The sequence below is a fragment of the Gymnoscopelus braueri genome (assembly GCF_963280865.1).
Source record: "Gymnoscopelus braueri genome assembly, chromosome: 10".
NCBI lineage: Eukaryota > Metazoa > Chordata > Actinopteri > Myctophiformes > Myctophidae > Gymnoscopelus > Gymnoscopelus braueri.
In genome coordinates, this window is record NC_137611.1 from 13,192,514 (window position 1) to 13,220,370 (window position 27,857).

Consider the following 27,857-nt stretch of genomic DNA (forward strand, 5'->3'; position numbering starts at 1 on the left):
ACGGTGACGTGGACAGCCCGCTGTCCCTGGCCGAGTGCGTGGGTGGCGGCCCGCACAGCACGCGGGAGGCCGAGCTACGGCTGCGCCTCAAACTGGTGGAGGAGGAGGCCAACATCCTGGGCAGGAAGATCGTGGAGCTGGAGGTGGAGAACCGCAGCCTGCGGGCGGAGAACGAGGACATCCGCTGCCAGTACGAGAGGGACTGCTTCGGGCGCGAGCCCTTCTCCAGCATGCCCTCGTCGCCCTACGGCGGCGACGCGCTGGAGTCCGCCGGCGAGCTGCGGCGACACCTCCAGTTCGTGGAGGAGGAGGCCGAGCTCCTGCGGCGCTCCATCTCGGAGATCGAGGACCACAACAAGCAGCTGACCTCCGAGCTCAACCGATTCAAGTTCGGCCCGAGCAGCTCCAGCGGCGGGGCTTCCGGGTCAGCCGGCGAGGAAGGGGGCGGGGAAGGCGTCCTGTATAAGCCCGGTAACGGGGGGAACGGCAACGGGTCGGGCGCCGGCAGCTTGATGATGGAGGAGCTGAAATCCGCCAGGATGCAGATCAATGAGCTCAGTGGCAAGGTGATGAAGCTGCAGTACGAGAACCGTGTCCTGCTGTCCAACGTCCAGCGGTGCGACCTGGCCGCCCACCTGGGCCTCCGCACGGGTAGCCCCCGCGACAGCGACGCGGAGAGCGACGCAGGCCGCCGAGGGGAGGCGGCAGAAGAGGAGGAAGCGGGGCGACTCCTCCTGCTCCAACCCAAGCGGGAGGGACCCATCGGGGGCGAGAGCGATTCGGAGGACCTGTTTGAGAGGACGGCCACCACCTCAGGGTTCGGCAGCAGCATCAAGCCCTCCGAGGGCAGCGAGCTCAACACCGGCGACTTGGCGAATCGCAGGAGGGAGGACCGCGAGTCGCTCACCAACGTGAAAAGGGAAGCGGAGAGGCTGGGGAAGACGGTGGACCGTCTGATCACGGACACCGACAGTCTGATCTTCGAGGGCAGGCTGCTGGTGACCACCGAGGACGTCCTGGAGGCAGGCTCCGGGTCGAGCTCCAAGGGGGACCCCCAGGTCCTGGACACCATCAACATGCGCATGAAGGCCTTCCGCACCGAGCTGCACATCTTCATGGAGAAGGTGGATCACCTGGGTGATGGGATGAGGGACAGGGTGGAGGACCTGTCGCCCATGCCCAACCTTACTGAATCTAGCAGCTTCTTGTCCACGGTCACCTCCATGTCCCGCGACTCACCCATAGGCACCCTGGGAAGGGACCTGGTGACGGACTTCCAGGTAAGCGCCACAAACAGCCCACCTGTGACCTTTCGTCCAGGCCACTGTTCCCCTGTGTATGTTGACACTACCTGCTACGTTTGGACGTTGCCTTTCTCTGGCGGCTCTCTGCTTATTTATTTTGCAAAATATATATATATATATATTCAAATATAAATGCGTAATTGCGTATCAATAAGGGAGGAGTACGGCAGTATGGCAGTTAGCCAGGATGAAAAAGTCAATACCCTAGCTTTTCTCATGGCAGGAGCAAAAAGGGGTTTCTTTTAAAGGCATGCATTGTAATATTGATCAGCGTTCACCACCTTCAACAAAGCACCCCCCCCTGGCTGTCTAGTATCACAACCTAGAAAGGAGAATGACGCTAGAGAAAGGTTGAGGTCATGAAAACACCAAGCCAAGGCGGTTTTCATGACATAAAAGCAACTTTGAGCTAGAACTGGTTGCTCTTACAAAGTCACATTGATTCAAAGCCCAGATTTATAGAGCCTTCGAAAACCAGCGGGTGGTTGCTAAAGCCCTGTTTATTTGAACACAGCCAAGGGAGCAGTCATTAATAGATCATTTTAGGGATATTAAATGTTCATGTTAACGCTAATGCAGCAATTAAGGCATGCAAATAATGGAGCTATAATTAAAGGCAGTGGCAGCACTGAACATTGGGAGCTGAGAAAACTCAGGGGGGCTTTAGTGGTCAGAGATACAGCCCCCCATAAATGTAAAGGTCACAGCTTTGATCCTGAAGAAAGAAGACATTTAAGCTGCTATAGCGCGCACTGTGAAACAAGTTAATTAATGGCTAAATCAACCCAGAGACCTTACCTTATCTGAACAAACACATAAGCTCAAACAATGTGTACTGATAATAGCCAAACGAGCAAAAAGACGGCAAGAGCCTCTTGTGGGCCACCAGACCTCCATTACCGATCCAGGGTGATACAGCAGCACCCACCACGAGCCACCCAGCTCAGCCACCCTGGCAACCCCCACCGCCCCCTCCCTGATTCACCACCAACACCACCACCACCACCACCACCGCCATGGCTTGCCGCTGCACTCGCGTCCACATCCGCATCCCCATGCACACACCTACATAGCCAGCAGCGCTGCCTGCCTCCTTCACCCCTTTGCATAGCATCTGTAACTCGCCCTGCTTCGAGTCAGCCATGGCTCTATAGGGGAAGTGCTTGGGAGGGCGCTGGGAAGGAGTTAAGGGAGTGCACAAGGGATTATTAAGGCAGATTCTTCCATTTGGTTTGACTAAAAGCTTATTTGTTTACTACAGCGTTGGTCAGTGGCATGCATGCTATAAATAACATCAATATATCTCCATATGACCCTGCTACGCCCTGATGCCTCATAACGACATGACAAATGGTGCTGCTATGTTTGTCCAACACATCAGCATGTGTGTGGGAGAAAAAAAGAATTGGTTACTCGATGGCGTTGCCACGGAGACAATCCACGAAGATGTGTGTGCTGCTGCTGTCCAAAATAACCTCTGCTCAGTTCAGAAGACAAACTGTAAACCAGTGAATGAACCAGTCCTTCTTCCAGCATTCTGTCTTCTAACTCTGCTGCTTAGACTCAACCTGCTGCTTTGTGCAGTGTGAGTCTCTGCTTAGACTCAACCTTATACTTTGTACAAATTGATTCTCTGCTTAGACTCAACCTTATGCTTTGTGCAGTGTGAGTCTCTGCTTAGACTCAATCCTCTGCTTTGTTGTACAGTGTGAGTCGGCTTGTCAACATACCGGTTACAAGTTCATGATCTCGTTTTCCGCATGATTGGGCTGAACATGTCTTTGGTGTCATTTTTGTTTTTGTGTTTTCTTAACCCATTGAGACCTGAGGCCGATTAAAAAAAACTTTAAAAGAAATGTAAAAAATTGCAGATCTACAAGCTCGAAGCGCGGCACTCGGTGCCGTGCTACGAGCTTGTATATCTGCAATTTTTGAGCCAAAGAAATCTTAAAATGACACAGATGCGTCCCCGGTCTTAATGGGTTAAAGAACCAAACTGTTGGATGGAAGAAAGACAGCAACCCAGCTTTTCATGTTGTTAATTTAAGGGCTTACTTTTACTGTAGATTGAAGTTGCTTCCATGTTCTGCTTCCATGTTCATTCTATCCAATCACTTTTTTTTTTTTTTTTTCGTATTCTATTATTATTATTTTTTTTTTACACCAACGAGACTCCCTGATCTTTGCCCGGGGTGGAGTTGGGTGGAAGGGACAAACTTTTTAAGCTAACCTCCGTCTTACAAACAGCTTAGCACTTATGCGGCCTTGGTGTGCTTATAGTCATTTGGCTCAGACAAATTGCTGCAGAATAATGTCGAGTTTCACGAGTGAAACCTCAAACCTGTCCACAGCGTATTAAAAGTACTATATTGTTTTGAATAACACAAATGTGTGTGTCATTTTCACATAGGGTTTAAGATCCGAGCTCACGCTTCAACCTTTCTAGTGCACGCACGGCTGTGCACAGGCATGCTATTAAAACGAACCTTTGTCAGCGTGCTACTGTAGCTAGCTAGCTAGCTAGCTGCCGCTCTCTGCAGTCTGCCGTGGTCGTCTCTCTCAGCTGTTGGTTTGGAAGTCATGTATCCCTCATTGCATGCGCTTCATAACCAGTGTTTTGCATTCTTTTCCTCCCCTTCCCCTTCGACTCCCTCTCCTTTGTTCCCTCGCTGTGTTCCTCCCTCCAGATGTTTCAGCCCATGATTTTGTTCATCCTCATCCTCGTCCTCTTCTCATCTCTCTCATACGCCGTCGTCTTTAAGTTGGTCTTCCTCTTTGCACTCTTCTTCATATTCTAGCTAGTTTTGTCTCTCTCTCTCACTCTCCACGCTGTCGTCTTTGTTGGTTAATTTTTTTTATTTTCTTACTTCTTCTCCCATCTCTGCTTGCATATTCTTGCATATAATTTTTTACCCATATTTATTTTTAGTTTTTCGTTTGCCTTCTTTGCTCATAACCCCGATCCCCCTACCCCTACTACCCCTACTACCCCCACCCCCGGACCCTCCCTCTAGTTTGTTTGTCTTATGTGTGTTCATGTCAACGATCCGCTTCATGCTCTCCCCGCCTCCCTGACACCATCATCCACCCACCACTTTGTAACTCATACACCGTCCCCCCTCCCCATCAACCCTTCTGACCCCGCCCCACCCCCACCCTCTAACCCCTGACCCCCCCCCCCCCCCCGATACCACCTCAACCGCACCCAACCCCACCCACCCACCCCACCTACCTCACACTCACAGTCCAGTCAGAGGGATGAGCTGGAGTGGCGTCTAGGACAGGAGCGATGTGTGGAGCCCCCGACTCACAGCCAAGGCGGGGGTCAGGCCCAGAGCAGGGGAGCCCCGGGACTCACTAGGTACCACAGGCCCATGGCTTTAAGAGCAGAGGTCAGTTTCTCCTCCCTCCCTCCCCCCTCCCTCCCTCCCTCCCCCTCCCCCCTCCCCCCTTCCTCCCCCTCCTCCTCCTCCCCTGTGGGACAGAGCTGACACTGGCTCTGCCAGCCCCACACACAAAGCCTGTTATGTAAAAGAGTTGATTTATTGCCATACAAAATACTTAATAATCCCATTCCCAGCATTGCCTCCTGAAGTGTTATATAAGTTTTATTTATTTGTTCATGATCAAACAAAATTGTCAGATTACTCAACACGATGGGAAATTAAACGAGACTTATGTAATGGTCAGTCATCATCGATGCACTGCAGAGTGTTGGTAATCTGCCTGTGTGGATTCAGGAGGGCAAGGGGACATAGTTTAGGATTAGCTCTGGTCCATAGCGTTAGAATAGTTCTCCTTAACGCTATGGTACTTTCGAGCCATTGCCCGAACACCCCCAGTAGCGCAGCGGCCGCAGCCTCGTCTTTTGTAAAAATAATAATATTCACTTTCGCTACTCACCAAAACGAAGACTGTTTTAAGATGTTGAAAGCCTACTTTCCTTAGTGGGAACACTCGTTAGCGTTAGAAGGAGAACTCCTTCTAACGCTATGGACCAGATCTAAAAAACTTTAGGTCATGAAGGATGATAAAGGATGATAAAGATAAAGAAGGCCTCAGGTCTAGTGACACTCCAGCCACGGTCACTTAGATCAGTGGTTCTCAAACTTTTTCATGTCAAGGACCCCCAAAATTGATATGTATTTGGCCACGGACCCCCATCTGAAAAGGTATTTTGCCAGGGGCCCCCAGAAGAGAAATGTTATGTTAAATCTTTTTAAGATGATTCAAAATCTTCCAAACATTTTAGACGTATATATTTTCTTAGATTCTAAAATAGCAGATGTACAAGCTCTCAGCGCGGCACGAAGTGACGCGCTGTGAGCCTGTAGATCTGCTATTTTCAAATAGCCAACATATAAATGGACAAAGTGGTTAAAATGACTGTGATACTGTATTAACTACTTTAGCTGGGGACCCCCTGGAACCCCTCCCCCAAGGACCCCTGTGGGTCCCCGGACCCCACTTTGAGAACCACTGAAGAAGTTCTCACTTCATCCACACTTCATTTTGTTTTCTCACTAAATCTTCACTTCCCTCAGCCACTGGTGTTTACTTTCAAGTCCTTTGATTTGATTTAGCATTTTGTTATCGTTTTATTTGTATTTTATTAATATTATTATTATTATTATTATTTGTGCCATTCCCCACTGGACATTTTGTGTTGTTGGGTGTTAGCAGTAGGCTGTTAACTTGAGTGTTCAAACTTGCAAGTATCTGTTTACTAGTTCTAAAATGGGAATAGCGAATAGAGTTATTTCTATACATGTTTACCTACAGTATTATGCCAGAGCAAAGATTTTGCGTATACACTGTGAAGACAGAGACAGTTGGTTAACATCCAGGAAGTCGTCCTCTAAACCAAATGACACAGCTATTGCTGTATTGACATGAATATTTGTGCTTATGTGTGCACATGGTCTATTAAGTGTGTCTGCACAGTGCATGCTGCACATTAACCCATTAAGACCGGGAACGCATCTGTGTAATTTTTAGATTTATTTGGCTTTAAATAGCAGATATGCAAGATCATAAGCTTGTAGATACATTTTTGTACAATGTTTTGAAAAATCGTGAAAATGTGTAAAACATTTGTAAAATATTTTGTTCCAGGGACGCCCAGAAGCAAAGAAATCTAAAAATGACACAGATGCGTTCCCGGTCTTCATGGGTTAATCAGCTCACTGCCACATGCCCCACTGTGGTGTGATTTGACTCAGCAAATCGTCTGGAATCACCTTAATCAACATAGCCCCATGAAATGGCTATTAGCTACTGTAAAATACCCTTTTATATGAAAATGTGTTCACTGATTTAATTTATTATGGCTTTGCTCAGGAATTTTAGCTTACTTGTTTTGACAAAATGAATATTCAGCATAAATAATGTTGTGCCAAAATTATGAGTGAAAAATATTAAAGCGCTGCAAGTAAAAATATTAGCCGTTACTACATTTTGAATCACTGACGTTTTGATGTCACTGACACTTTTCTCTCCGTTTCATCTTTAGAATGTCCATTTCATTTTGTAAAATGTGCTCAGGGGCAAGTGATGAGCCATGACTGGTGTCAGCATTTTATTGCCAGCATTGTATTGGATCCATCGCGATCAATCAATCGACTGTGCTGGTCAATAAAAGAGCTTCGTCACAGAGCACGCTGCAGGCTATGGTTGCTCGCTGCATCATACTCGCTTTCATAGAGAAATTGCACCGTACACCGTTATATAATACAGTGTCCTGGCAGGAGTGGATGTGAGATCCAGAACTCCCCACCACCTCCCCTCATGCTATAAGAGGATGTATAGTCTGTGAGGTACAAGTGAATGAATGGGAAAGGATTAGGGCTATGCTGTGTGCCTATAGGAGGATTAGAGCTACTATACAGTATACTGTGCTGTAGGCCAGTGGTGTAAATACTTATTCCCTGCACACGCACGACATGCACACATATACGCCGAATGAAATGGTTAGTAGACGGTATATGATGTTTTTCAAATTGTCTGGGACGGTATACTATGTATATTGCGTAACACGGTAGAACACACCACTGCTGTAGGCCTATGAGACTAGCAGGATTAGAGCTATACTGTGCTGTAGGCCTATGTGACTAGCAGGATTAGAGCTATACTGTGCTGTAGGCCTATGTGACTAGCAGGATTGGAGCTATACTGTGCTGTAGGTCTATGTGACTAGCAGGATTAGAGCTATACTGTGCTGTAGGCCTATGTGACTAGCAGGATTAGAGCGATACTCTGCTGTAGGTCTATGTGACTATCAGGATTATAGCTATACTGTGCTGTAGGCCTATGTGACTAGCAGGATTAGAGCTATACTCTACTTCTGCTGTAGGTCTATGTGACTAGCAGGATTAGAGTTATACTGTATATTGTGCTGTAGTCCTATATGTGACTAGTGGTTGACATTGGGATGAGAGAGAGGTGAACCTGGGGCAGACTGTGCATGTTGAGCAGTTTGGTCTGTTTTCTGTAAGTCCATACTGTACAGTATAGTGCCAGAGTTGGAAGCATATATCAAATCAAAAGAGAAACAACAACAAATTCAAAAAAATCTTATCAACTCTAGCTATTTTCAGGCTGTAGTTATGAATTGTAAATGAGAGAGGCGAGGTATTTTGGGTATCGTGTCCTGACTTACAGATCTCAGTACACTTAAAAGACCCTCACCCTCTTTTCTAGTTTCAAAGCACCATAGGCATTAATATACCATTTCCCCCTTCTAAATTTTTTTTTGCAAGTGTTGAAAAAGAGGTCAAGTAGAAAATTGCACAGTCCGCCTGTGTCGCTGTTTCTTTCTCGACATTCAGCAAATAAAACTGCTAACCCATATGATGCTCTGTCATTAATTCGCTCAGCCTTAGTTCAGTACATTTACCATCCCATTTATAATGGCACCTTGGGGTTATAAGCCTGCTCAGCTCAGCTTAACTATTTTATGAGGTATTAACCCTCCATCTATTGGTATTACGGAGAAAATGACTGCCAGTGCGGCATGAATTATATAGTGTTTGGTTGAATCGGAAAGCTTTGATGTAGCTTGAATATCAAACTAATTAGTCTGACGGAACCGGGGTGCGTTTAAAGTCCTTTGTGTGTCCTCTAATGAATCTGTTCTCGTGAGGAAGACCAGATCTTGCAAGTGATGTCGGTTTTCAAGTTTCACTCTGAAAGTCTGGCGCTGCGACAGACTTGCACGGGAGACAATAAAAGTGCTGGCACATGTGTTTCACTTTTGACTGTTACATTATTCAACAACACATCATGGCTGATTTAACCCATTAAGACCCGGAAAGCATCTCATTTTAGATTTAAGCTAAAAAGCATATTTTATACTTTGGCTATTGAAAAATAGCAGATATACAAGCTCATGTCGCTCATAGTGCAAAACTGTAAAGATGTGTGCAAACATTTGTGCAAAACATTTTTGCTTCTGGGGGTCCCTGGAACGAAATATTTTGAGATGGGGGTCGGAGGCCAAATACATATACATTTTGGTGGGTCCTTGACATGAAAAAGTTTGAGACCACTGACATAGAAACATACGTTTTTCCAGAAAACTGTTAGGATTTAGAAGATATTTTGTAGAATCGGCCTCAGGTCTTAATGGGTTTTAAGTCGACTTTTGCAAAAAAGAACTAAAAAAAAATCATGTTAATGTGAGTAACTGTGTGCTATGCTGTCTTGTGGTTGTGGGTTCAGCTCCGGGACACGTCTGGTTCTGAGATCCAGTTCCGTCTGGATCACGAGCGGAGGCTACGATTGGCTCAGGAGGAGAGGGAGGCTATTGGTTCTTTATCCCAGGTACAGTAAAGCGCTGGTTCCTTTTCATGTCAAGGACCCCCAAAATTATGTTTTTTTTGTGCTGCAGACCCCTTGTCTCAAAACATATTTTTGTGCCAGGAACCTCCAGAAGCAAAGATTTGAGTAAAAAATGTTGTCTTTAAAATATATATACAGTATATTGAAAGATTTGCACACATTTTCACGATTAAAAAAAAATAGCAGATCTACAGTACAACCGCTATGGCCTTGTATATCTGCTATTTTTGAATAGCCAAAGTATAAAATATGGTTAAAGTGATTAAAATGATTGATGATTAACGAAAGTAACGAAAACTAGACGTGGGGAGAAAAAAACAACATTTTAGTTAACTGAAATAAAAACAAAAATGAGGCTTTTGGATAATAATTGGATAATACTCCAGTAAAGTACCTCAAACCTGTACTTAAGTACAGTACTTAAGTAAATGTACTTAGTCGCTTTCCACCACTGACTGATAATAACCATGCTCACCATTCAAGGAGGACGAGCGTCTGAGGTTGGAGGCGCGGCGCGGGGCCCTGGAGCTGCAGGGCCTGCAGGGGCCCCCCGAGGCCCCCTGGCTCCAGGAGAGGTCCCTGCTGCAGCAGGAGGTGCGTCTGTTCCGGCACAACACCGTGGTCTGCTACATGAAGCTACGCTGGATCCTCATGCACTGGAGGCTGGGCCGCCACGCCGACACCGCCGACGAGACGCCGCCGTCACCACACCCAGAGATGGTGAGATGGACAGGAAGACACACACACACACACACACACACACACACACACACACACAGTCACACACACACACAGGTCACGATGTGATCAAACAATCCATCGAAGTTTAGTGTGGTGTCACCGGAAACCAGTGATGGAAAAAGTTTTTTTTACTTAAGTAATCCTGACCTAAGTTTTCTGAAAAACTTTAAATATTTATTCCAAAATTACAACAAATGTATGTTGCTATATACTGTACATAGCAACAAGAACCCCAAAAGGGGTTCCCGTCCTGAAAGGTATAATTACAAATAGGGGTTCCCGCCCAAAATGGGTTAAGTACATTTAAGTACGATGCGACGCATTGTGAGCTCGTAGATCGGCTATTTTCAAATGGCCAAAATGTAAATAGGGCTGAAGCGGTTAATGTATGTTTTGTAATAATAATCAAAATCTACAAAGTAACTAGTAACTAAAGTTTTCAAATAATTGTAGTGGAGTAAATTGCCCCTGAGATGTAGTGGAGTAGAAGTGAAAGTATAGAAAATTGGAAATACTCCAGTAAAGTAAAAATACGTAAAATTTTACTTAAGTACAGTACTTGAGTAAATTCACTTAGTCACTTTACACCACTGCCGGAAACGGAACTACCCAACTCACGACGAGGTCACAACAGATTATGATTTTATAGTGGAGGAATGAACGGCACACAGCTACCATTCAAAACCGACCTCGGGGGAAAAGTAGGCTCCATATTGAATCACGCCATATACAACATTACATTTTTATTTTCAGGAGCCAGTTTTATGATTGTTTTTATCGCGTGGCTCTGCTGCAGGAGTCTAGCCGTGCAGATATCGCATAATGTTTTATGTACATGTACTTGAAATGTATATAAGGCACAGTGTTCACTGAAGCATTTTTTATCCCCCGGCTGAAAACGCCAAGGCGCTCACCAAAAGGGCTTTCAAACGGCCGAGTTGAAAATATTTCAGCTCTCCGTTAGCAGAGAAAAACAACGCACGTGCGAACGCGAGGTAAATACCCAGCGCCACGCCACGCTGCTGGGATTTCCAAAACCGCGTCGCTCCCAATTATAAACAATTAAAAACATACTCAGGAAAAAAAGAGAGAGAGAGAGAGAGAGAGAGAGAGAGAGAGAGAGAGAGAGAGAGAGAGAGAGTAACATCTGACACAGCTCATGCACTGGAAAGAATCAAGTCTGTCTTTAGGAGCAAAATGATGAGGAGAAAACATGCTGCATGTCTGATTCTTCACTACTTCAAACAAGAAGGAGAGGCTGTGCACGAACGCGTGCGCACACACACACACACACACACACACACACACACACACACACACACACACACACACACACACACACACACACACAAACCCCTTGAAGAAATATGTAGCATTACAGGACTCATTAATTGTTTGGCTAATTGGTTTCCTAGGTGATTGAGTGACTGTGTGTGTGTTTGTTATTTTGTTTGTTTGATACATTGAAGCGTTTCTGGCCAGAGAGTCCATTAATCCTGAGCGCTTTTCATATTATGCGGATGTACAGTTCATGGATTTGTCTTCCTCCCTCTGTTGAGTGACAGATGCTTTGAATCTATTCAATTAGTTTAATGATTGTCATTTGTCCTGTCCTGTCATAAGCCTCCATTAAAGCAGCAATCCATATTTTTTTTTAAACCGACCTAGTATACAATATAACTAGTGCAGTGGTTGGAGGTGCGAGGTGGTCTCCCTACTCTTCCATTGAGACATGCAGACACTGGTGTCGGGTAGGATACCGACTGGTTAACAATGTCAAAAACGTTTTGAGTTGTATTGGACTAGATGCGTCGCATTCAGTTTGGACAGTGTTGAGAGGGGGAGACAACAGGCATAAAACTTCGGAATGTAGCTTTAAATATTTGATTGATCATTGCTGGTGTTTTTTACTGTTATCTTTACTTAATCTTATTGTTGTGTTGAAGGTACTACGACGGGGTGCCTTTCATTGAACACAATAAATGCATTCAATTCAAATAAATCCAACATAATCATTGTGCAGCTATAAACTAGACAAACCAAAGTGGTCATGTATGTCAAGGCCGTGTATTTTTTCCGTTGCAGTTGGAGAAGCTGGAGGGTATTCCAGAGCTGGGGTCAATGATGGACCCGGTGGAAGGGGAACCGGAGCGAGAGGACAGACTGTACACCCCGCAGACCCCAGGGGACATCTGTGAGCCGGTGCCGGTGGTCCTGCTGCCGTCCCCTGAACGACTGCAGCACCAGAGACAGGTACCGTTTTACGCTTCACTTCCTGCTCAGAGGTCTGGACATTAGCAATGACCCGCAGTACTACTGGACGACTTGTTCAAGGACAGTCCTCTGGTGCAGCGGTTCTCAAACTTTTTCACGCCAAGGACCCCCAAATTAATATGTTTTCGGTCGCGGAACCCCTTCTGAAAACATTTTGTTCCAGGGACCCCCATATAAGACTTGTGTTGTTAACGTGTTTCAAAATATTAAAAAAAAAATGGTGGTCCAAAAATAAATTCAAGATGTTTTTGAAAATAGCAGATCTAGTCAAATTGCTTGTAAAGTTGTTTGGCGTAAAGCTGGCATAAAACTAAAGAAGACGAAACGCTTTGCGTTAGAGTTCCGCCACTCGTTATAAAAAGTTTGAAGTGTAAAGGTGCAACGGTTTTACTAGAGGTCTCACTGTATTTGTTCCCAGAAACATAGCAGTGTTGAATAATAATGGCACTGCCATTCGGATTTGAATATTTAAGGTTTTCACATGAATTAATTGAAAAGCATCTGTTTATTATTTACATGTTGCTTATTGTTATTGAGCACAAAGTAACGTTTCATTAGGGCTGTGTTTGGCACAGTATGCAAATCAGAATGACGACCTAGATAGCACCATGAAGGCAGCGATTCCTTTACATTCACATTGATGTTATGCTGTTCACACAAAAAGCAGGGGATCACTGTACACTGTAGCTACAGAGGACAAAGGAGCCAGTGTTCTCCCAGTGGCTATTCAGGACAGTGTTTGTATGGGATAATATTATTATGTCACAGTTTGAATTTATCCACAAACAAATTCTATGCCATCATGGTCTACTTAGTCTCTGTGTGAAGCGGTTGGAAACAAAAGAAAGCGTGGAAATATTCCGGCTTGAATGCATTATTTAGCAGCTCTAAGTGCTCTTCTGCTTTGTCATGTTTTTTAACAAAGTATTTTGACTGTATTTTCAGTCCGTGTGATGGTCTGATGAAAAAAGTTTTCATCATCATTTCGTCTCTGTCGGGTAGAAACCTCATATGTCCAAAACTGTTACTTTTCAGGATTCAAAATTCAAAAGTATCAGAAGTAGCAGATCTACACTCTCAAAACGCGTTGATTCGTGCCACGTTTCGAGCTCGTGGATCTGCTACTTTTGATACTATTCTGTGACGCTGTAGTATGATCAAGCAGGGCATTCACTTTCACACAAAACACACAAAAAAGAAAACACAAAAAGTGAAAATATGGAGATAAGAGGTTTCTGCCCGACACCGACGATTTCCAACAAGCTAGCCCAGGAGGCTATATCAAACTCGATACGCTTGAGACGGGGGAAATTTGTAATTTGCTTAGCAAGCACTCGCATACAGTATGTCCTACAGCTAGCACAGATGGTCATTCTTAAATCCGAGAAGGAGACGGAGACTGACTTCAGACGATGCTTAAAGTCTGCTTGAAGAGTTTGAAGAAACAAGCTCATTTTCAAAGTTCTCCACACATACAGAACAAGAACGGGAGTGTGTGTGTGTGTGTGTGTGTGCGTGTGTGTGCGCGCATGTGTGTGTGTGTGTGTGTGTGTGTGTGTGTGTGTGTGTGTGTGTGTGTGTGTGTGTGCGCGCGTGTGCGTGTGTGTGTGTGTGTGTGTGTGTGTGTGTGTGTGTGTGTGTGTGTGTGTGTGTGTGTGTGTGTGTGTGTATGCACGCGTGTGCGCGTGCGTGCGTGGCTGCATGGCTGCATGCCGATCAAGCTGTACGTGGGTCCTGATAGCCTGGTCTGACCTCTCTCCTCTGCAGCTCGGGGAGAACCGTCGCATGCTGCAGGCCCTCCGGGGCCTCCTGGAGGAGTTCCGCGTGGAGCTGAGGGACGAGGAGACGAGACGGTGCCAGCTGCAGCAGTCCTATGCCAACGACAAGGCCGACTGGGAGGTCAAGTGGGCAGAGATGAAGTGCCAGGTTGCCCAGGTACAGTGTCTGCAGATGGCATAGAATAGACGACGTCCGCTGCAAAAACCAACAGGGCAGAGTAGGGAGGACTGTGTGAACAAACATGATTTCAGTAAAGCCAAGTCATCAGCTGAACTATGTCTTTAATACACCTTAGAGCTGTAGCAGTGTGGAAATAAGAAAAAAGCCCCCCCCCCCCCCTTCTATGTTGCCTAGAACTGGAGAATTGATTGAGGTCATGTGATCAGTGACATACGCAGGGTGTACTTTTGGCTGAGGGGGCGGAGCCAAAAGTACACCCCCAATGTTGAAAATCAGTGGTATTCCCCTTTAATTGAAGACAAATCGCAGATTTTTCTTTTCTTTTTTCTTCTTTCATTCTTGAATAGGTACAAATACCTTGATTATTCTGATTGATGACTTACTGTAGGTACATACATCGATTTGGGGTACTGTAAATTGTAATTTCATGGAAAGGAATCACCTTTAAACCATGGGTACAGAAAGATCGGCAGTGCCGAGGTGGGAGGAGCCTAGGAGGGGGACATGAAATGACGGGGCAAATTCTTTCGTTTAACCCGGGGGTCGGTTCGCTGAGCACGAACTTGTTATAAATGAGAATGTGTATCTGAGCCAGCCTTGCATCATTTATTTTGGATTGCCGCTTTTTTCCACTTGGGTGGTATTTGATTCGAGTTATATTATTAGCTGAGCATCCACTGCCTGAACAAAAAAGGCATCCAGAGGAAGCGCACCTGCTGTTTTTTCTTACGCAAACTTGTTATGTTAGCTAGTTCAGGCAGATATACCCGAGATGTTCACACACGCACGTCGCACGTTCACCACTGTGTTGGTTATGTAAGTGTGACGTGTCAATCAGCAGACCCGTTTTAGTGGTTTATTTAAGCTCACCTCATTCCACTGTTGCTCCTCTTGCCAGCCTGTCACATACTGCGATGTCTTTCAGCCCGAGCCTAACCCAAGACCTGACACCAAATCATTTTAATCCATTGGTTCCCAAACATTTTCAGCTGAGACCCAAAAGATAAATGTGGTGTCTTGGTATGAGTTAACCACTTAAGCACTATTTGAGCAAGCAAATAAGTAAATAAAGATTTATTTACTTATGTCTATGTTTATTCGGCTTTCAGCATGATCACAGGCTTAAAAAGACAGGTGCCGTTAAAGGGATAGTTCACCCCAAAAAAAATCATATTTTCTATAGATTACACACCCCATGAAGCCTTGATTTTTATTTTATTTTTCGCATTCCTAAGCCAATAATTTGATGACCGGCGGAAAGATGCTATTGTCTCCGGTAGGAGACTCAAAGTGTCTCCTACCGGAGACACCACCAGTCATCAAATTATTGGCTTAGGAATGCGACAAAAACTAAAAGATCTCCATGAATTCAAGTCTCCACGGGGTGTGTAATCGATAGAAAAAATGACATTTTGGGGGTGGACTATCCCTTTAAAACACTGAATTATTTTGCTGATATACAACATAAAAAAAAGAGTCTAAAATGTGCAGTCTATCTAAAAAACGAATAACCGTTTAAGACATTTAAGAGTCTGCACATACAGTATGGGATTGTTGACTTCTTGTAGATCTTACTTACTTACTTTGATGTGAGCGTATAACGTGGATATATGTATTATATCCACGTTATACGTTTTACGTTATATCCAAAAACATAATTATCCATTGTACAGTAGGCGTACATTTATTGCATGGGCCTCGTTCACTGTTTATTTGGCGTTGAGAGTGCTGGGAAGAACAGTAATCGAATCCCTCTGCACATTCTCCCTCCCAACTCATCAGGCTTCGGAGACGAGATGAGAGTTACTGTACGTAACATAATTCGGACTCATTGAACTTCTCTCCTTTCATTGTCAATGAAAGGAAAGAAGTTCAATGAGTCCGAGGCTGACCCCAGCCTGATCTATTAATACAAACTTTGGCCTGAGCCCGGGCCTAATCAACTCACAGTGTCGGGTCCCATTGGGGCCCGACGGGCTTGAAGACTCCCCTCCCACCCCAGCACCACCAGTAGGCTCTGTCTCCCCTGTGTTCTGTTTTCCCCTGGTGGGGTTTGTGATAGATTATTCACACTTGTTTTTACATTATAAATGAAACATTTAGGGACGCTCATTTAAAAAAATATATACTGTATATCATGATCGTTAATCAAAAACTGTTAACGGTTAAATAACCATTTACAGATAAGATAATGCACTATTTACAATAGATGACTGTCTGCTGTGACCCATAAAAAAATTTACCAGTACAACAAATGTAGTTTTCCATAAGAAAATAGGTTTAATTTTACATGCACAATAGCAGTATAAAAGAGAGGATTCACGTATTGTAGGTTATACTGTATATAGTTGTAAGTACCGTAGTTGTAGTTTAAAGGTAACTTTCCACTTAACAAAAACAAACGTGTCGCACCACGCGGCCACTAACCATCTCCACTGGTGCAATTGGGAGTTAAGTGCCTTGCTCAAGGGTACTTAACCACATGAACCCTAGCATCCCTATTCTGGGGTGTTGCAGGGCATTTTAAGATATTTAGATAAACGATATTTTAGTGTAGAGCGAAGTGTAGGGCCTAGTATAGAGCCCTGAGGAACTCGGGTCAAGTAATTGTATCGATTTTAAGTGCTTAAACGTTGGGTTATTGAGGGAACGACCGATAAAGCATTGCAACGAACTTGTGCATAATATATTCGTGCTACAGAGGATTATGTGGGCCCTTCGTGGAGCCTTTAGTGTTATTGTCTGCAGTGTCTGGTATTTTGCCTCCAGACACTTCATTGCAGAGAAACTTGGCAGGGAGATGACTGTATTTCTCCTCCGTTTCACCATCCTCTCCTCTTTGGCTAACAGTCACGTACAGTAGGGCACCGTTGGTCCATGGTTCTGTTCCACACAGTCTGCCGGAGGGCATCGTTCAAGTTCAGCTTTGTTGGTTCACCCTGCACATTAAAATACAGAGTGTTCATATAACTCTTGAGAATGTGCGAATATTGACCAAACTATGCAGCCCTCACATCTAGAGTTCAGGCCGCTATGCGGCCCTCACATCTAGAGTTCCAGGCCGCTATGAGGCCCTCACATCTAGAGTTCAGGCCGCTTTGCAGTATATGCCCATAAATGGGCATACACGATGACATCAGGAATCTCCATATATAGGCATAAAGGAACATGGACTGACAGCTACAGAGATCTCCACATTCGGTATGAGCATATCAGCATGTCCATATTGAAATATAGGCTACTGATGACATCAGGAATCTCCATATATGGCATAAAAGGCATAAAAGGGACAAGGACTGACATATACAGAGATCTTATATGGGCATATCAGTCGGATCGGCGGTGCAACGTAGGTGTGAACCGTCACTATGTCAGCATTACCATAACCAATCCACGGCCACGTCACTATGTCAACATTACCATAAACAAACCACGGCCACGTAGCGGTTGTTTACATAGATAGATTTTGTAATAGAACCCCTCATATAACTCTCTTCAGTATAAAAATAGTCATTCATTTTAAGCATCTGGTCGGTCACTTCTTAAAGGAGACCTCAACATGTTCTTTATTGGTCACTGGCAGTATGTGAAGCTTCCCTAAATATCTGTCTAAATTTATAATGACTAACAGTCTGGCTTCCACTTAAAACTCTGTCACCAACTAACTATACTGTGACCACATTTGCAGCACACCTCAGGTTATAATTAAGATATCAAACAACACTTTAAAAGGATATAAAAAAAACTTAATACGAGCATGAATGAGAGTTATGTAAACTGATGTTTGACGGTCACTGTAAATATAATTTATCACTAGCCTGGAGTTTATGACTGCTGTTGAACACTACTTTGTGCCACTACGTTGTTGTGTGATCAAAGCCATGTCTGCAGATTAAAAAGCTCCATTCTGCCACAGGCAGGAAAGTCTTTGAATGTTGAGTCTCTCCCTCGCTCTTCTTATCCTCTTTGATCATTTTTGAATCACTACTGTAGTTCATGGCCTCTCTCCCATGAGTTCGACAATCTCCACTCATGTTTCTATTGATTGTCTCTCTCTCTCTCTTTCTTTCTCTCTGTGACATATACACTGTCAAATCTGGACTGGCAATTATCTCCGCCAGCCGAAGGCAGGGTGAGAGATTACGTTTTCACCCCTGTGTGTGTCTGCCTGTGTGTCCAGGGCTAATCTCGTAAACTGCTTAACCGATCAGCGCCAAACTGCACACTGGCAGTAGGCCAAGATAGACACTCCCTCCCTGACAATGTTGTTTAATATGAATCAAATACCACCGAAATGGAAAAAGCAGAACTCCAAAATAAAGGATGCAAGACTGGCTCAGATACACATTTTCATTTTTGGGAATGCTTACGCGTTTCAGCCTCAGCCTTCCTCAGAGCAGATACAAAAATGTTGTTTCATATTTTTGTGAATGCATTACTGCAGTCCTACTGTGCCGTCAATCCAGACTACTATAAGGATAGGCCTATGATGTCCCCGTTACGGAAGTTCTTCTGTGAGCCACACATACAGGACTGTGTAGTGTATATGCCGGTGGTGACATCATTGACTCTACCAGTTTTACAATTCCTCAGACAGACGTGTAGACACACCTCAGACAGACACACAACCCTCCACAGTCCACACACATGCGGTACACAGAGACATCACAACACAAGGCGCACACGTGTCTATGAGGCCTGCAACACTGATAGACAGAGAGACTACTGCACCACACAGGATAGACAAGCCTTCAGTTAAAGCTGGGGTGACCAACCATCCTAGCCTGGTAAAGCCCCTCCCTCCGGAAAATCTAATTTCCATTTGATTTCAGGAAGGAGTCTGGCATGAAGGCTTGTTTGGCTTTTTGTCGTCGTCCACCAAGTGGACGAGCCTATCAGCGTCCTTAGCCTGGTAAAGCCCCTCCTCGCTCATCGTCCTGTGATTGACAGCGAAAGTTGGCCAATCAGGTGGCGAGTTCGAGTGAACCCGAATGGATCCGAGTGCAGCCGACCAAAATGGAACGGCAGCCATTGTTTTTTGTGCGCTGTTTTCGCCTCTCTCTTAAAACTTATTTTTTGAGGCACGGAATTTACTTTTAAGATATCGTTCGGATAGAATTTAGTTGTTTGACTTCATATATGTGGTCAATTAATCATGACAGAGCCTATTTAAAAATAAAATTTCAGAGAACCGGCAGGGGCGGGCAGTGACACGCAGAGAGAGAGAGAGAGAGAGAGAGAGAGAGAGAGAGAGAGAGAGAGAGAGAGAGAGAGAGAGAGAGAGAGAGAGAGAGAGAGAGAGAGAGAGAGAGAGAGAGAGAGAGAGAGAGAGAGAGAGAGAGAGAGACTATTCAGCCTCCTGCTGTCGCATTCCTTGATACTACCCCCCCAACATACCACCGCATACAGCACTGCGCTGGCCACCACTGACTGGTAGAACGTGTTCAGCAGAGTCCTACACACACCAAAGGAGCTGAGCCTCCTCAGGAAGTAAAGCCGGCTCTGGCCCTTCTTGTATAGGACATCTGTGTTCCCAGTCCAGTCCAGTTTATTGTCCAATTGCACGCCCAGACACTTGTATCTCTGGACCACCTCCACATCCTCACCCTCGATGGGAACAGGAGGAGACAAGGGGGGAGCCCCCTTCTTCCTAAAATCCACCACCATCTCCTTCATTTTGGCAATGTTGAGTAACAGGTGGTTCCGTTCACACCAACGAAAAAAGCTGTTAACCAGTCCTCTATACGCCATCTGTTAACAATGTCAACAAAGCGGACATTGCACCGGATTGGACACCATACATGCAGGGGTCATTTTTGTTGCAGTTATTGTTGCAATAGGAGAGTCAAACGGATATAAGGCTTACGGATTGTGGCTTTAGCTCTGAAAGAGTAAAAATGACCCAATTTGTGTGTACTTCTTGGCCCACAAAACGCTGTGAGTGGAATTCTCTGGTCTATTCTGATCCTAATTGATAATATCAGTGATGTGTAGAGAGGCTTACTTCAGAGGAATACATTAATGACGTCAATGGCTGTTTACTTTGACCTTTGGTACGGCACTGTTGTGTTGGGTGGAAACCTTGTATGCCCAAAGCCATTACTTTTCAGTAAATGAAAAAAGAACCTGATGTAGTAATTATTTTGTCACTAGCTCTTTTTAATACTTTTTATAGGTTAAATATTTATAAAACCCACAGACTTAAAAAAAAAATACAAGCTCACCACTCGTCACAATGCGACGTGTTGTGAGCTTGTAGATCGGCTATTTCCGCTACTTTCACGCAACGCTCTTGAAAGACAAAAGTAGGGCTTTCATTTAGGATTTTTATTTAAATATAAATCGGTGCTATTGAACACCCTTTACGCCTGTGTGTGGGTTTTACAAATATTGAACCAATGAAACATGTTAAAGAGCGCTTCTGACTAAAACTAACTCCTTTTGATCCTCAAAACTGTTGGTCAAACCACTTAGCTCCAACTTTGGAGATAGTTGTCCCCACAATAATGGTCAAAAATCTCCTAACTCCACTTGAGCTCTATTTGGGTAAAGTGAGGATAATATAAGGACACCTTCAAGTATTGGACAATGTATTAAGTCACCATACCAACTTTGATGAGGCAGTAGTGTGTTTTTTTTGTTTTATTTAATCTCCTGAAATGTTAAAATTTTGGACATAGCTGGTTTCTGCCCGACAGCAGAGATATATTCCCTTTTATAATACACATGTATAAATTATATACTCGCTTATATATTACTCATATTTATATATTTAAATTATTATTATAAATTACTCATATGCATACATTAAGAGCAGAACCATTAGAAAGACTAAATGTAAATTGTGTGACAGAAGTTCTTATTGTGTGGCTGCTTTATTGCATCATCTACCTCTTGACAGCGTTTTGTTTGTCAGTTTGATGTCATTGTTCTGAGGTGAAATGTTTTCATAAGCCCCCCCTTGTTGTTTTTTTGTTCCCTGTGTGCATGTTCCCTGTGTGCATGGGGGCGGCCATAGCTGAGTGGTTAGTGAGCCCGCCTAGGGAACCAGAGGCCCTGGTTGCCCCAGGTTCGATTCCAGGCTATCCCAGCATATGTGCCGATGATATGAAATTTGTCCCTGAGCAAGACTCTTAACCCCAATTGCTCACAGGTTCTCATTGGAAACAAGACCGCAAGGACTTTCATGAACGACCTGTTAAAAGGAATTATCCTTATCCTATCTGTGTTTTGCTTTGTCTGCTCTTTATGCGATTTATTCTTTTTATCCTGGCAAACAAATGTGTTGTACCCTATTTGCCAGAGACGTTACACACTAATTATGTTTTGCAGCACTAACCATTCATGCTTGGCTTGGGTACATTCACGTTGTTAAGGTCCAGATACCCTAAATTCAGTTGTTACAGCAGTTGGCAGAAAATACAGATACAGAGTTTAAAAAAATAAGTAAATAAATACAATTACCCAAGGATTAACATCACTGAGTACCGAAATAAGTAAAACTCAATGCAAGACCAGACTAATCAAATATATACAGTGTACACAGGGAGAGCTTGGGCTCACTAAGCTGCAGCATCAATTGTGGAAGACTTTCTTTCCAGTTTACTACTCCTAAGGGGAATAACCAAACTCAATGCTACGTTTCTCATGTATTTGGCATTTAAAGGACTCCCGGCAGTCTGTCCTGTCTGGTGCATTGAGACTGATCAAACTGATAGGGACACTGTGCAGAACCTTCTCTGATTAGAATGAAACTTCATACAGTCATATCAAGTCAAGTTTATATGTAAAGCGCTTTTAAAAACAACAAAAGTGCTGGTCAATGAATCACTTAACAAAAACATAAAATAATGATAATAATAGGCTAATAATAATGATGATGATAATAATAATAAGATGCATTAAAAATGCGGTATTTAGAATGACGGTATAAAATATTAAACACAGAAAATGTAACACGTGCCAAGTATTAACACTCAAATGTCAGTGTAAAAAGGTGTGTCTTAAAAAGCAGCACTATGTTAGCCGTTCATTTCGTTTCATTCCATTATTCAGTCTGAACGCCCTCTCAGTGCAGCCGTTTTCTGAGATGGGGGCGTGGCCAAAGTGGGACTCTTTGGTGATTGGTTCATACTGGATCATCCCTATCCCCATTGGGTCGGTTAGATTTCCAATGGAGAAAACCCCGCCTTCGACATCTTCACCAGACCCCTGAATCGTGGCTAGCGATTCAGGGGCTGAAGCCAGGCTAGCTTTATGTAATTTTATTTTTTATGAATACATTAAAATTTTGTGCAATCTGTATGGTAGAGTATGTTAATACAATATAACTTATACAATTGGGGTGGTTGTATTTAAACCGGGTTCAAATCCGGGGTAGAAGAGGAAGAGTTACATAGTGCAGCTTTAATATATGGGATTTAAAACACTCAGTTCAGGGGGAAGACCTACAGTATAATACAATGTGGTTAACTATTCCAAAGCCTAGGGGCAGAATTATAGAAGTTAAGGTCACCCTTATTTTGTAACCATAACGGAGAAACAGACAGGAGTGGAGTAGAGACAAAGGAGGTCAGAATATTATTTTGGTGCCAGGCCATGAAAACAAATTATAAAACCTTAAACTGAATTCTGTATTTAACAGGCAGCCAGTGAAAAGAGGCCAGGGAGATGTGGTACATTCAGGAGCCTAGCAGCTGCATTAGAGATGAATGAATGACTCCCATGTAAAGTGAATTACGGTAATCGATACAGGAGGACATTAAGGCATGTATCACAGTCTCCAGATCCTTAGATTAGGGGAAAAGATTTTAATTTGACAATGGCTCTAAGCTGAAAGAAGCTACCACCCACCACAGAGTTGATTTGTTTGTCAAAATGTCAGAATGAAAAATTACACCGAGATGTTTTTGTATGAGTTTGTAGATTTGAAGATAAACGGCCCAGGTTGGTGGCCACCACGCCTCTGGTAGAGTCAGGAGGACCAGGCGTTCAACAGCTTGGATCAGTATATCGCCCTATAGCAGTGGTTCTCAAGGTGGGGTCTGGGGACCCCCAGGGGTCCTTGAGGGGGTTCCAGGGGATCCCCAGCTAAATGATTGATAGTTAGGAACCAAATGGACCCTTTCAGGTTGTACAGCTGGAGACCTGGCTTATCTGAGGGTCCTTGAAATAAAAAAAGTCTCACACCGCTTCACATTTCCTCATGATGTCTTCTCTGTTTTTGACTAGCTGGAGGAGGCACGAGGGGAGGTCCGAGGGGAGATCCGAGGGGAGGCGCAAGGTGAGGCGGAGGGCGAGGCGGAGGAGGAGGAAGGCGAGGAGGACGAAGGCGAGGAGGAGGAGGAGAACCCAGAGGAGGTGCCCTTCAAGCAGGCGCCGGCGCCCGCCGAGGAGCCCTTCAAGCAGGAGCGCGAGGAGCACCGGCGCCTCCTGGCGGACAGCCACAGCACCTCCCTGGACCTGCGCTGGAAGCTGCAGCACGGAGAGAGGAGGTGGAGCCGCGAGAGGGTGGAGCTGCTGGAGCGCTTCGACCGCGAGAAGCAGGAGTGGGACGGCAGCATGAGGGAGCTCCACCGCAAGATGGAGAGAGTAAGAAAGAAGCACAATGTTAACCTTCTCACGTCTTCTTCATTTAGCCACGTAAACCCTAGAACATACTTCACTCTATGCTTGGTGGTCCCCTCCTTGGTGGTCCCCTCCTTTATAGAAATAGAGGAGGGAGAGATAATGATAGGAAATCTAAAAAATAAAGCCAGTAACAGGAAGATGGTCTGTTTATGTGTGATATATGGCTTGAAGCTGTGAACAGACAATGATATGTATGGGTCCTTTTTTTTTTTAACTTTGTTTATTGGTTTTTCTTTGAATGGGTCTTTTAAAGGTCAAATCTTCACCCTAAGTTTACTTTTTCGGCATGCCGCCCACCCATCTGACCAGTGACCACTTAACACGGCAGCCATTCGCCCGCAGCCAGGCATTTTGCCTGCATTTTGTGTTCCGGCTTATCGATATCACATTGAAAAGTATGTACGTTTTTACATTAATGTTACTGTATTTTATCATTAAAATCCTACTGTTTTGCCAATTATTTGGCAAAACCGGCCCACAGGTTTGGAATTTGTTTGGTGATGGCTGATTTAAGCAGTCACACCTGGCCTCAGTCAAGCTAATTAAGCTAGGAGTGTGTGCACACATAGAAGATAAATCATCCACACTCACACTCAGGCAGAGCCATAATGACAGGTTGTTTTATCTGCTCTTGTTTTGGATCTTATTTCTGTGTGGTGACAACTACTACCAATTATACTACCAGGCATTGGCAAGCAGGTGAATGTAGGTTTCTGTTGCAGCACAGAAATAATGAGAACTTTGAAGAAATACCTGCTGTCATCTGTTCCCTGCTATTGAGCCTGTTTTAACATTAACATTAGAGTCTAATATGTGGTTCCCAACATTTATTTTTTCCCTCTAATTAATGGATTTTCTTTCTTTCTTTATGGAATTCTTTTGACAAACTTTGTTTGTTTTTATTTTTGAAAACTTTTTGAAAATCTTTTGAAATAATATTCAAAACAAAATGTAGAAACTAAAAAATAAAGGATTTACTCATGACCCACAAATGGGTCCCCATCCCCACCCACTGTTTGGGAAACAACAATCACAGAAAACTACATGGCTCAGCTGACACTGCTACTCAACACCCCCCCTCCCCCTGCTAAGCTCACTTTAACACACTTGTACATTATTTTAGTCTTTGACTTGTGTAAGAAGTGTAAAGGTATGTGTGTGTGCGTGCGTGTTTCACTTTATTGTCTCTTCACAGTCATCAGAGTCAAGTAGAAATGCCTTAAAAGATAGAAGAGAGAGAGAAGGTGGGGTGGTGGGGGGGAGCTTTGGAACTGTGATTCTTTTGTTTGGTTTACTTATCTAAATGTTCCTGTTTTAATCAATTCCTTTTTTCTTCATAAACTCATTCACTTCTACTTAATACCAACATTATTTTCTAATGACACAGCAACACACACACACACACACACACACACACACACACTGAGAAAATGAGAGAGTGAGACCGAGGCCGACACAGAGAGAGAGGGAAGAGAGAGGAGTGGTGGGAGGGGGGAGCATAGGAAAGGAGAGAAGGAGCAGGGATAGGAGACAGAGGGGAGAGAGGAGGACACAGATGGGGAGTGAAGGTCAGAGACTTTTGAGTTATTGACAGAAAGGTCTCAGTGGAACCATATTACATGCAGGGCCAAAACCTCCACACCCAGAGACATATCCATAGTGTTAATTGAACTCGCAAGAGTGTCAAAGCGTTTTGACACTCACGAGTTCAATTAACACTCAGTGTTTGGCCGTGACACCTTGAATATAAATATTCTCACACCTGGTGGTAAACACCTGCACACTGGCTGAGAGAGAGAGAGAGAGAGAGAGAGAGAGGGAGGGAGAGAGAGAGGGGCGAGTGAAAGCGAGATGGAGTAATTGGTCAAAGAGAAAGAGGAATATGGGGGGGGTGAGAGGAAGTGAAAAAAATGGATTAAGACGTGGGCAGACAGCTGATAAGAAAGGCAGGGTATTAATCAAGTCAAATGGTTTCATAAAGCACTTTCAACATAACAGGATTGTGACAAATCGCTTTACAGAGCAAAACACAATAGAGAACATCAATATCACAATATCGAGATGTGTGTGTGTGTGTGTGTGTGTGTGTGTGTGTGTGTGTGTGTGTGTGTGAGAGAGAGAGAGCGAGCGAGAGGGGGGGGGGGGTTGGTGTGAAACGTTTGCACGTTTGAATCTTCGGGTTCCCTGCTGGCTGCTCTGCAGGAGGGTATTCTCTCGACAGTCTGCATAAGGAATGTGTTAGGGAAGTTGTGCTCTAGTCGACATGGCCGACTTGTGCTTGTCGAGTCGGCGTGTCCTTGAGCCAGGCGCTCCAGTGGAGCTGCTCAGAGGTCAGCAGCAGTAGAAGACGGAGGTTGAACGGGGCAGGTCCCCGGTGTGAAAATGTGTAGCTGGATGAATATAAAGCAGGTCATCCTCAGCTCAACCTTCCCTGAATAAGGATTTAGTGTTATTTTCTTCTTCAGTACGTATGCCTGCCACGACTAGTAGGCTACTGATAATTATAGAAATAATATTTGCCAATTTGTCCACGAGAGGGTGCTGAAGTGGCTCAAACATGCACACCTCTAAAGCCTAATTTATACTCCAAAGTACGGCCGTGTCACTTACCAAGAAGAACAGATATCCAAGCTAACAACACGCCTCATTGCTAGGATAAATGAAGCTTAAGTTGCCTCATTATTAGTAGTGTAGCAACGAACTAGTTAACTAATTTCACAATCCTTTGGCACAGATGCAGAGAGAGCTCGGTGCCCGGCGAGGTGAAGGCAGCGACGGCAAGGACGGCAACGGCCACCGGCCGGTCTTCTCCCCACAGGACAGCCCCTGTAACGCCCCTCGCTCCCCGCGGTCTCCCCGATCGCCGCGGTCTCCTGTCCCCGCCCTGGTCCCCACCACGCGATCCCACTCCGACTCGGAGGCCATCCTGGATGACCAAGGGGCCGTGGCGGCGAGGCTGAAGCCCCCGACCGAGAGCCTGTTCCTGGACGCGCTGTCTCTGGACCCCATGAGTGGCCTGGACTTGGTGCCCCCGCCCTCCAGACTGGACAGTGAGAAGAGGTTCCCCTGCATGCAGGAGGTAGGAGAAACAAGTGATAAGCAGCATTCCTAGCATAATATCTTTAAAAAATTGGAGGAGGAAGTGCACATAGTGGGTAAGTGCCAGACGGGTAGAGATTCGTGTCAGCAATGGCACCAATATTAAAATAATGAAGTTGCACAGCTCATAGTCACGATGCCAAACAATAAAAAAAAAAGTGCACCATCCAACGCTATCTAATGTCTTCTTCAGGGTTGGATTGAAACGTCGGTTTGTGCTTATACAAAATATTTTCGCATCGTGGCTACGTGGCTCTTTCTTTTAATATTGATCTTACTCACCGTGGTCAGCACCTTCGCAACACTGGTGTGTGTGCTCTTTTTTAACCCTTGTACCAATAGCTTCTGTATGTGTCCTATCAAAGGCAATGAGCTGCTTGCGTGTTAAGCTCAATTTAAATGTCATCATACGACTGTGTCGTTCAGCGAAAACAACACAGAAAAACACTGATTTTTCAGAGTTGAGAATAGGATATTTTCGGCGAGCTTATAGGAGCCGTCCAATGAATGAGAACGTCAGCTAAACGCCTAAAATCTAAATGAAGATTGTAAGACTGAATACCGTACTCACTCTGGAATAAAATGTATTCCAGATGGTTCCATTATTGTCACCTACAGTACATTATTGTCATTTAATGACACCTCATCCAGTGCCAGGCTCTCATTCCAGCTAAGAAGACCCTCCTGACCGGTGATTATGCATATGAAGAGGTTCATTCTAAAATGAGATAACTGCCGTTGTGATCCCTACGGTTCCCAAAACAGATCATGGGGTGAATGTTAAACTTATTATTAGGGGCCTGCAGGGCAGCTCTTCTGCAAGTCCCTCTTGTATTTATGTTTCTTCTCCTCCTTTCTGCCAGGAAATCTGGTTTCCCATGCATGAAAATCACCTGTGGAAGAAATACTCCGTAAAAGTAGCAATACCAACACTCTGTTACAAGTAAAAGTCCTGTATATTTTTGGTAAAATTATTTCACAAGTATTGGCATAAAAATAGACTTACAGTAC

The 27,857-nt window shown here is 44.4% G+C and overlaps 1 protein-coding gene across 4 annotated transcripts in view; it reads left to right on the plus strand.

Moving 5' to 3' along the window:
• mtcl1 (microtubule crosslinking factor 1) overlaps window positions 1–27,857 on the plus strand; it is an 82,555-nt gene that overhangs the window by 45,340 nt on the left and 9,358 nt on the right. For 2 of the 4 annotated variants that reach the window (XM_080440913.1, XM_080440916.1), the window contains exons 5-12: window positions 1–1,280; window positions 4,550–4,696; window positions 9,024–9,125; window positions 9,627–9,863; window positions 11,970–12,137; window positions 13,926–14,093; window positions 23,349–23,708; window positions 26,482–26,826. The exon at window positions 1–1,280 is cut by the window's left edge and continues 133 nt beyond it. In XM_080440913.1, the coding sequence (XP_080297039.1) occupies window positions 1–1,280; window positions 4,550–4,696; window positions 9,024–9,125; window positions 9,627–9,863; window positions 11,970–12,137; window positions 13,926–14,093; window positions 23,349–23,708; window positions 26,482–26,826 (2,807 nt within the window). The remainder of the gene's footprint in view (window positions 1,281–4,549; window positions 4,697–9,023; window positions 9,126–9,626; window positions 9,864–11,969; window positions 12,138–13,925; window positions 14,094–23,348; window positions 23,709–26,481; window positions 26,827–27,857) is intronic. The other 2 variants (XM_080440914.1, XM_080440915.1) reach the window with 2 other exon arrangements.